At 36.8% G+C, this 11923-nt stretch overlaps 1 protein-coding gene across 1 annotated transcript in view; it reads left to right on the plus strand.

The window, feature by feature from the left end:
- The window catches only part of LOC118750286 (putative RING-H2 finger protein ATL37), an 8465-nt gene extending 2593 nt beyond the window's left edge, over positions 1–5872 (plus strand). The window contains exon 2 of the mRNA XM_036485012.1: positions 5823–5872. Within this exon, the coding sequence (XP_036340905.1) occupies positions 5823–5872 (50 nt within the window). The remainder of the gene's footprint in view (positions 1–5822) is intronic.
- Positions 5873–11923: the final 6051 nt, after the last annotated feature.

Raw genomic sequence — 11923 nt, forward strand, 5'->3', positions numbered from 1 at the left:
GTGCATAAAACTAATACCGCATGGTCCAGGGTGCTGCACCGGACCTGGTATGGTTACGTAGAGTCGCGATGGGTCCTCGAGGTATCAGGAATAAGTTCGGTCCACACTTCGTGTCCTTTTAGTTAATGTGGCTACTTAGGTACTCCCACGCACAGTCAGATAAGAATTCCTTTCAATATTTTTGGCTGTACCGGCGATGTTTCGATGGAAAATAGTCGTATTGGAGTCTGATCAACCCATTTATTGGGCCTTCAAATGACCAGCAGCTATTTCTTACAATTAATACGTTTTAAATACTCAGCAAACTATTAAAATAAATACTTTATAAATTTCTTTCGAATCACGTGTTGACTCTTACTAAATTTTTCCTTAGTGAGCGTCTAGTTCGCGCAAGTGATGATCAGTAAAAGAGAACGATCTCTCAAGCGGATGTTGCATCTGACCTCCTTTTTCTCAACCGTTCCGCCCTATTGACAGGTCACTTTTTGTATTAACCTTCAATCTATTACTCAAATGACAGAAGTTTACAGGGTAAGCAAAAAGAAACAAAATTGAAAAAAGTACTAAATTGATTACAAGCAAATGTAGAGATTTACAAAAATTATTTAAATAATGGATAGTACATACAAGGGAAGGACGATTCTAGCGAGTTCTCGAAATAAAATACGGAATGTAGTGATATATTTATGAATAATGGAATTGATAGAAATTCGCGCTCACAAATTACAATACAAAACATATTCTTGCACTGAACGATATAATCCTGGCCAACCGCCCACTGAGATCACTCTGTTTCATCAGCCAACGCAGACTAGCGTGATCCGTGATTATAGTGAATGTCTGTCCTTCCACATACGCTCGAAATTTCTTATTCGCTAATACAGCTGCCAAACATTCCCTTTCTGTAACTGAGTAATTTTGTTGTGCTTTATTCAACTTCTGCGACATATATGCTACCGGTATTTCATCCCCATCGTCATTTTTTTGAGCAAGAACCGCGCCCCTCCGTGTAATTTCGCGTCGCACTGGATTATATACGGTTGCTTGAAATCCGGATTAGTAAGGAATGGAGCAGTGGGCAGCCTTGTCTTTAGTAATTGAAAGGATTCTGGAGCCTTATCGGACCATTCAAATGATTTTGATTTTTTTAAAAGTTCAGTAAGTGGATGAGTTAGCTGTGCGAAATTGGGAACAAATCTTCTATACCACCCCGCCATGCCAAGAAATCTACGCAGTTGTTTTAGAGTTTTCGGAGCGGGGTAGTTCACTATTGCTTCAACTTTACCAGGATCTGTTTTTAATGTTCCTGATCCGACAATATAACCTAGATAACTAACTTCCGTTAGGCAAAACTTGCTTTTGGAAATATTTATTGTCAGACCGGCTTTGCATATATGAGCTGCAACTTCCTTCAAAAGTTCAATGTGTGACTCGAAGCTCTCAGAAACTAACAGCAAATCGTCCAAATAAACAAAAACTTTTTCTTTTAAATTATATGGTATTTCTCGATCCATCAACCTGCACATCGTTTGCGGCGCGTTACACTGACCAAACGGCATCACTGTATAATGATAGAGAGGTCTGTTAGGTACGGTGAAAGCCGTTTTCTCTCGAGAGTTCACTTTCAAAGGAATTTGCCAAAAGGCATCCTTAAGATCCAAACTGGAAATATATTCTGCTCGAGGCAACCTGGATAAAATACCTTCCATGTGGGGTAACGGGTAAGCATCTTTTACTGTTAGTGTATTCACTTTCCTACTATCTAAGCAGAGACGTACTTTTCCTGATTTACGCACAAGAACCACCGGGAGGCTGTTAGATTCCTCGATAACTCCTAAAGCAAGCATTCTATCGATTTCATCGCACATTAATATCTCCACTGCTGGAGACACAGGGAAGTGGCGCTGTTTTATTGGTTTAGAGTTACCCACGTCGATAACGTGCTCAACTAAGTAGTAGTTTATCTGAAATCCTTAAAACGGTCCTTCAGTTATGGTCCTGACGAGATCCCTACTTGTATTCTTATATTATATTAATTATTCTGATTATCTCTATGAGCCGTTAACAGCGTTATTTAATTTATCTCTTAAAGAGGGAGTTTTTTCCAAATATATGGAAGGAATCGTTCATAACCCCGTTACATAAAAGCGGTAGCAGATCTTCAGTGGAGAACTACCGGGGAATAGCTAAGCTTTCTGCAATTCCTAAATTATTTGAAGCAATTATAACAAATCAGTTGACGCATTCTATCTCTTCTAGCATTTCATATAGTCAACATGGATTTTGCAAGGGCAAATCAACTTCTACAAATTTACTTGAATTAACATCCTATATCTCAAAAGCATTTAGTGAAAGCAAAACTGTTGATGTTATATATACTGACTTCAGTACAGCATTTGACCAAGTGTGCCACTCGTTGCTCATCTACAAACTTGATCTTCTTGGTCTTCCACCTAATTTTCTATATCACTAAAACTTTGTTTACAACATTAGTTAGGCCAATTCTGGAATACGGTTCGGTGGTTTGGAATCCAATGTATCAAATTTACTCAGACAAGATAGAATCAATTCAAAAACAATTCCTACTTTTTGCTTTAAGAAATTTCCGTTGGGATTCTCAATATAACCTTCCACCTTATACGAGCCGATTAAAACTTATTAATCTTCCTACACTTTCCAGCCGCAGGCAAATGCTTGGTACAATTTTTATAGTTAAATTACTAACAGGCTCAATTTCAAGTCCGCTTCTTCTTGGCGAAGTTAGCCTTAATGTTCCCTCCCGGGTATCAAGACACTTTTGCCCCTATTTCTGAAAGCTTGTAAAACTAATTTTGAATTGCACGACCCACTCCGTTGCTTATGCCAGGATTTTAACTCTCATTCCAGCACGTTTGATATATCAGATCCGCTTTCAGCATTAAGAAATCGATACTGTCCTCTCTCAATAAATGAATCATTAAAATATAGACATAAAATCGGCTGATGAATTTAGTTCAGTAGCTGAACAGTTTTAGATCTCGACACTTAACAAACTCCTGCCTATCGTGGCTCGGCGCAAAAATTGAAAATACTGGTTCCGTACGTCATGCGGACTGCGCCCCTCGTGCGGATGGGCGGGAATGGAGGGTAAAAACCGTTGGGATATTATTATAACTTAGTTTTCCCTAGCCCATGTTCTTCAAAATTTGGATAACATGAAACAGCCGTCTGCAGTGTTTCCTGTTGCTCTTTAGTTAATCTATGCAAATTCGAATCTATGTCTGTGTCGCTAATTTCGCTGATCAAGTTAGTTGCGATTCCGAACGCCTTCCAAAAATTAACTCCGAGATACACATCTTGCACCAGTGATGGTATTATATAAAATTCAATCCTCTTTTCCTCACCTTTATAACAGGTTTCTAATGTAATTATGCCAACAATTTCTTGGCGGGATCCATCCGCGGTTTGCACCTTTGAATTTATTTTCTTAAACAACTTTCCGCTAGCTAACACTTCTTTTGCCAATTCAGCCCCTAAGCAACTCACAGATGCTCCTGAGTCTAAAAGACCCAATATATTCCTATCCATAAGCTGTATGGAAGCGTAAGGCCTTATGTCGTTACTTTTATTCAAAATTGAACTAATCGAACTAAGGTTATTTTGTTTCTCTTTTATTTATGACCAGAATTTTCTCGCACGTTGAGCCGAACGCGACCTTTTGAAAATTTTATTTCGAGCGCTTTGATATGCAATCAAACGCTGATGGAATGGAACTATTGGGTGAAGTTTTGGAGCATGTTTCTGCGTAAAATCAGGCTTCTGCAAAATCGATACTTTTGACTCTAGTTGCGCTGATCCGATTTGCTGCTGGGATGCCTTTGCTTGTTGCTGACATCCCTTAACCCGTTTCCCGAATCGTTGCATTTCGGGCAATTGGGTAGAAAAAATGCTATCAGGCTGCATCCGTAACAAAACACCCTCCTTGGCTTGACACAATTTTTATAATTGTGACCCCTTTCGTCACAGTTCCAGCAAACCTTTTCGGTCAATGGTCGTGTTGTTTGGTTGGTAACACTAGCACAAACTAAATCATCTCCCATTTCTTCTGTATCGACCCCCACTTCAGAAATATTCCTGCGTTGCGGTACAACAGGCTTTAGTACATTTCCCCGGTGCTGAATTTCCGCCACTAAATTTTCTCTGCGTCTACAAGCCTTGCGAAGGTCTGAAATGCTATGTAAGTCTAAATGAAGAAGCTCCAACCGAACCTCTGGCTGAAGATTTCTGAGTACTATGTCTACTAGTTCTCTTTCAGACAAGGGGATCCTTAAGCTGTCTGATATATTAAGCACGCTATCTAAATAGCTCTCAAACGATTCACTAGCTTTTTGTTTAAGGTTACGTATCGATTCCTTTATTTCGAAGTCTGACCGGAAATCCTTAAAATTGTTTCGCAAGCAGTCGCAAATATCTATCCAATCTAAATTACGTACGGACTGATGATAACGCCAAAACCAACGCTTAGATTCAAAAAGCAAATGAACGTGTTGACATAATGTAAAGTAGTCACCTCGTAGTGTTGTGTTGGTAAGAGCGTTCACTCTGCATATAAATTCATCGACTGATATGCCATTCAGGGAGCCATCGAACACTAATTTCCACCCTGAGATAACTTTTGCAACCACAGTAGAAGACATGTCATGGTATCGCCGGTTAACCGCCCACTATTACGCGACGTACCTTGCTCATTATTTTCCCCTCTTGCGTTAACGTTGGGTGTCTGATTTTGCGTTCTGTGCTCAGATATATTCAAATTACGGAAATATGAATCAAGCGATTCTGACACCATACGTCCTACTTCATCACGTACATGTCTGGAGAACCGGTCTTCATACGACCTCATACTGTCTTGTATAACATTTTGGATAAAACTATGGTTCACATTACTTTGATTATTTTGTGGCGTACGATTAGGATTAGAACCGCGCCCTCGACCACGATTAGTATTATAAGTCGAATCTAAAGATATATTATTGCCCGCTCTTGACCTGGTTAAGCGACCACCGCCATCGTTTTTTGGAATAGCTCCCTGTGCTGCAAAAATATCATTTTGACTGTTTGGATCTTGCTCAGTAAAGCTCTTTAGTGAGTGTGTGTCACATGAACGCCGACACAAGGGACAAGAATCAAGGTCAGTAAGCCATCTAGTTTTGCAAACCCGATGAAAATTATGTTCGCAAGGAGTTACCGATAGCTCTATTTCTGTGATCTTCTCATTACAGATACTGTATACCGTGTTCGGATTAATAAGCTGAGCCAAATTTTCATTGCTATGCAAGACTGCCATGCTTCAGATACACCCTACGAATTTTGGTTACCGTAGGTATTCAAATTGTCGTCTATACAATGAAAAACTTGTATGCCTTTTTAATAGTAAGACGTTACCAAATCGGAAAAAATATGTATGTATGTATGTGTGTATAATAATTATTAAATGTAGTTTATGTGAGACAATGAGTGATTATCATAGACCTGAGAAAGGAATAGGGGTTTGAACAAGAGTTTCCTAATATCGAAGTACAAGGCCAAGGGTAGCATTGCATAATTATAATTTAGTCAATTGGAATCGATTAACAATAATTATTACAAATTATAATTTGTCCGCTTTTGATTTTCCATATTGATTAAATTATATCCCCAATCATTTAGTTAATATAATAACTAACTGCTATCAGTTTCTTTTCCTGTCTTAACAGTTGCGGGATTGATAGTGAATCGACGTCTGCAATTCCAATAAGATAGGATATTGATAAATTCAAAATTAAATTTTAACCCACATTCAGAATTGGTATGCCAGATGCGCTCATATCTAAATGCATATTCCGAATACTAAGCTCGTGAGTACTCAAAACAAAACATTACCTTGGTCGGTTAGACAAACCTGGTACTGGCCAATTTAACTAATTCCTGACTCTGGTAAATGTTTAATGTGTTAACAAGAACTGGGAAACCCAAAACGTATTTTTGGGCCCCACGTTGGGCACCATTTTGTAATGTAGTCTTTACCGGGTAGGTTTGCTTGTAGCGGAGCTGTGCATGCTAGTTTTAACCGGGACTCAAGCTCGTCGGATTGGCGTGGTTCTTGCTCCCTACTTCATTCCAAATCCGGAACAATACAAAAAAAATCATGGACATTTTTTTTTATACAGACGACAGAAAGTACCCCACAAAATTTATTTCCCCAAATACACCTTAATGAATGAAGGACGGACGATAAAGTGGAAGGAAACTCATATTTCGCACCCCGAGAAGCCATATATACGCTTCTCTTCTCTCCCCTACCCAACCATCGAGAAATACTCTGCCGTATCGCCAATCCCAACCAAAGTCCACAGGCCTATGACATCATGGTCTCACTTTAAAATATATCTAATACTTCATGTTTAATAACACATACAATTCATTTATTAATTATCAGTCTATAATTACAAATTTTTTCTAACACTAATATCTATATATGTATATATATTTTTATTTTTATTTTTATCTATTTATTTATTTATTTTTAATTAAGCTCAAAAATAAACTCTTTACTGTATTTAAAGGAACACCCTAATATAGGCTTTTCAGATATTTTCATTCCTTATTCTAATTTATCAATAATCCCACTAACAAAATATAATAATGCTCTGGTAAATACACTAATTTATGTACATACGTATTCAAATGAAAATAACAAAAAAAAACTAAATACCGAAAATCCAAAGAGTATGAAGGGGTCAGGATCCAACCGAAACACAGAGCATAAGCTGAATCAATGCTTTAAACCAAACATTATTTTTGGATCGTGGACTCTTCTGTTATACATATGAAGAATATTAGGTTATAAAGATATAAAGAGTGATAATTAATAATAATAATAATAATATTAGGTTATATTATTATTATTATTATTAATTAGGTTATATTATTATAAAGATATAAAGAGTGATAATTAATAATAATAATATCCCAACGGTTTTTACCCTCCATTCCCGCCCATCCGCACGAGGGGCGCAGTCCGCATGACGTACGGAACCAATATTTTAAATTTTTGTGCCGAGTCACGATAGGCAGGAGTTTGTTAAGTGTCGAGATCTAAAACTGTTCAGCTACAGAACTAAATTCATCAGCTGATTTTATGTATTTATGTCAATAATTCACTTATTGAGAGAGGAGAGTATCGCTTTCTTAATGCTGAAAAGCGGTTCTGATATATCAAACGTGCTGGAATGAGAGTTAAAATCCTGGCATAAGCAACGGAGTGGGTCGTGTAATTCAAAATTGGTTTTACAAGCTTTCAGAAATATGGGACAAAAGTGTCTTGATACGCGTGAGGGAACATTAAAGCTTACATCAGCCAGAAGAGACGGACTAGAAATTGAGCCTGTCAGTAATTTAACCATAAAAATTATACCAAGCATTTCCCTGCGACTGGCAAGTGTAGGAAGGTTAATAAGTTTTAAGCGACTCGTATAAGGTGGAAGACTATATTGAGAATCCCATCGGAAATTTCTTAAAGCAAAAAGTAGGAATTGTTTTTGAATTGATTCTATCTTGTCTGAGTAAATTTGATACCTTGGATTCCAAATCACCGAGCCGTATTCCAGAATCGGCCTAACTAATGTTGTAAACAGGGTTTTAGTGATATAAGGGTCACTAAATTCTTTTGACCATCGTTTCACAAATGCAAGTTCACCTTTAGCCTTGTTGACTGTCACATTAATGTGAAGATTAAAATTAAGCTTAGGATCCATTGTGATACCAAGGTCCACAAAATTGTATACCTGTTCCAGGTTATGGTTACCTATTATATAAGAAACTGGCAGAACAGCTCTTCGCGAGAAGCACATTACTTTACATTTCTTAAGATTTAGAGGCATAAGATTTACTTTGTACCAGTAAGCCATGCTGTTTAAGTCTGATTGTAGCAAAGACCTTTCTTTAATTGAAACGTACGATTTATAAAGTTTTACATCATCTGCATACATTAAAATTTTGGAGAATTTCATATCTGTAGAAATATCGTTTATAAAAAGCAAGAACAGAATCGGGCCTAGGTGGCTACCCCGAGGGACTCCTGAAGTAACATCAATGACGTCAGAGATAGTATTTTTAAACAATACCATTTGTGATCTATCATAGAGGTATGAAGAGATCCAACGTAGATAATTAGGTGGAAGACCAAGAAGATCAAGTTTATAGATGAGCAACGAGTGGCACACTTTATCAAATGCTTTACTGAAATCAGTATATATAACATTAACAGTTTTGCTCTCACTAAATGCTTTTGAGATATAGGATGTTAATTCAAGTAAATTTGTAGAAGTTGATTTGCCCTTGCAAAATCCATGTTGACTGTATGAAATGCTTGAAGTGATAGAATGCGTCAACCGATGTGTTATAATTGCTTCAAATAATTTAGGAATTGCAGAAAGCTTAGCTATGCCCCGGTAGTTCTCCACTGAAGACCTGCTACCGCTTTTATGCAAGGGGGTTATGAACGATTCCTTCCATACAGTTGGAAAAACGCCCTCTTTAAGAGACAAATTAAATAAGGCTGTTAACGGCTCATAGAGATAATCAGCACAATTTCTAAGAAAACAAGTGGGGATCTGGTCAGGACCATAACTAAAAGACTGCTTTAAGGACTTCAGGTAAACTAAAACATCATCGGGAGATATTATAGGGTTATGTATTGAATTAATTGGACTTAGTTTAAAAGGATAGTCAAAGTACGCTGGGGAGTTAGTGGAATAATTGGATTTAAAAAACTGAGCGAACATGTTAGAAATAGAATCAAATAACGTGACTTTCTGTTTTTCAAGTTTCTCAGTTCTTTAGTGAACCACAACTGTGTTTGTTCTTCAGGAACACACATGCGTTTAGGCACATACTTTTCAAATAATCTATGTACAGTACAATTAAAATATGCAACGTTTTGCTCAAGTTTTTCTTTGTGTATAGGCCACGACAATTTAGACAATTCTTTATTCAGTTTTTTAAAGTTGGCTTTCGAAAAATCAAAGCGAATATTTGGTTCGTATGTTTGGACATCGCAATTTTGACCATCGTTTATAATTTCGTAAGATATCTCAATAGCAGGGTGGTAGATATCTTCGGGCAAAACTAGTGGGTCACATTTATTTACAGCCGACTTAGATGCATCATCAACATAAACAAGATCTAATACTTTGCCAAACTTATTGCGAAGTACATTAACTTGATTCAGGCAGAGTTCAGCCATCTCATCTAAAAATACGTTGTTGCACGCGCTAGACAAGAAAGGTACAATATCATTGTCAGTGATGTTCCATGATACATTTGGTAAATTAAAGTCACCCAACACAATCAATGAATCAGAGGGTTTAATCATTGAATTAATTGATTTCAGTAAAGATACATGTTGTGAATACACTGATAAGTCAGATCGGGGAGGAATATAGCATAGAGCTAAGTAAGTAAACCCCCTTCCAACCTGAACACGAATGCATTTGAATTCCGCAGATTCAATGTGTGGAAGACTAACTTCTTCAGATGGTATTGAAGAGTCTACGGCAAAGAGTACGCCACCGCCGACTCTGTCCTCCCGGTCTTTTCTGTAGATATGATAATTATTTGAAAGAATCTCTGAATTAAAAGTGTGAGGTTTGAGCCAAGTTTCAGTCAAAGAAATTATATTATAATTGCATTCAAGGCCATTAAGATATAAATTCGTTAATTTAGTATTTATGCCTCTTACGTTTTCATAATAAATACTTAAAGCAGATTTAGTAATCAGTTTTTTGGTTCTGTATTCTGACGGGGAATATTTGCTAAATTATTATTTTTGTTGGGCCTATACTCAAATTCACGAACGAAAGCTCCGGAGGGCCAAAAAGAACTACTAAGCAGCATGTCAAAATTTTCTAAATTTACGTCTATTTTAAATGAAGAAATATTTCTTTCATATTTAAAATTAAATTTTCTGATACTTAAGTTGACAGTTTTAACTTTGGACGAGATGTAAAACTTTATATCGTCCTCGGAAGTATCCCTCGAAAATCTAGATACAAATATAGACTTCTTTGGGGGAACCACAACCAGTCTCCTAGTATTAGACTCGATTACCGGCGGACGGGGTTGAGTAACTGAATTACTAATTGAGGGTAGAGTAAGCGTTGGAAGATTAGATGGCGGTGCCACAACTTCAACGGGGGAAGGGGAAGATACTGCAGGGTCGTTATTATTAGAAGCAGACTTTGATATATGTTCTTTTGAGCAAGATAACTCCGTTGTCTGTGGACATGGAGAAGAAAGATTAATTAAGTCATTCGGAAGATTGTTCTGACGTGGAACGGTCATTTCATTAGGCAGACTATGAAGACGCTTACGTTTTGACACATGAATGTCCTTCATAGATTGTACGGTATCTAAGCATTTAAAAGATTTAAATACATTTTCATAATGTTTAAATTTTTCGGTCAGTACCGACAACTCTCTCCCTACCTCAGAAAACCCATTTCTGGTTTGCCTAAACAACTTAAAGAGATCAACTTCGGTTGACCTGCACTTTAAGCAAGACCGAAGACCTTTGCCATCATTAATAGCGTCCAGAATTCTTCCTGTCAAACCAGCACATTTTAGATGGAAAATACCATCACAGAGCCAGCACGATAAGTAGCGTTCAGATTCGCTTTTAATTTGGCAGTTATCAAGATCACACTTCATATTGAAAGATTTAATAACACTTATGTTAATAAAAAGACAAGTAAAATAAGTTTAACACAACACACACAACAATTTAGGAGCTGATGTATTTAGCTTAAAAATATATGTAGCGAACAGTTTGAGTATCACTGTATTGTGACACTTAATAAACGCAGCGCAAACAGCTGTGACAAGAAATACTAAACGAAGTAAACAAAAAGAGCAAAAAGAAATGTGCAAAAATAGAAACGATCTCAGTTAACTACAAAGGAATAACAACAACAATGATAACAACAAATGACTCGGCAAGATTAGATGTAAGCTAGTGAAATTTAATTAAATTAAATTTAATATAAACCACAAAAATCACAAAACTTTCACTTAGCTTCGATTATTATCACACTAAGATGCTCGTAGGTAGGCACATTTTATAGCAACTTTTACTCGGAATTAGCACAATAAACTTTGCAAAATACAAAGATAAACCAGAGCACAATACAAGTAGAACTTCACAGCTTGACGTTTGCTTAGTTAAGAGCACTTACATGATTCCGAGCGATGACAGGAGGCGCCTGATGAGATGATCGGTGTACCATAGAGTCGGCTTCTCTTAAAATGTTCAATGTGCAATATTGTTCAATACGTATATGCAAACTTTACATGTTAATGAGCTAATGATGCTAATTAGGTCAATTCGCATACACACGATACTGTTATGATTTGCTACACGCCAGTGGCAGTAACAAAATTTCTTACCCCAAAGGGGTGAAGGGGTAAACGTGAAATTATTTCTGTCTCTAGAACATTATTAATTTATTTTTGTTAAAGTAGGGGATCTAATCAATTTAAATTTATATTATACAGCTATCTAACCAAATTGATATAAATAAATCTATTTATTCAAGGGATTTAGTGGTAGCACTGTATGTTCGAACTAATTCAGGAAAATTTCTACGAACAGTCACTACCAAATATGTTTCTTGTCATAAAAAATTACTACCATATTCTTGTTGTCGTATTATTAGGTATTTAAAAAAAATTCAATATTCTGTTTTGCTCTATCCTCCTCGTATTATTTGAACGTCTTTAATCCAAGAAAACACTGCTCGTTTAATGTTAATGGTGCCCAGTACAATATGGGTACTCCTATGTACATACATAATTATGTAGTGCATAAAACTAATACCGCATGGTCCAGGGTGCTGCACCGGACCTG

The sequence above is a fragment of the Rhagoletis pomonella genome, unplaced genomic scaffold (assembly GCF_013731165.1).
Source record: "Rhagoletis pomonella isolate Grant_MI unplaced genomic scaffold, Rhpom_1.0 Rhpom_scaffold_00195, whole genome shotgun sequence".
NCBI lineage: Eukaryota > Metazoa > Arthropoda > Insecta > Diptera > Tephritidae > Rhagoletis > Rhagoletis pomonella.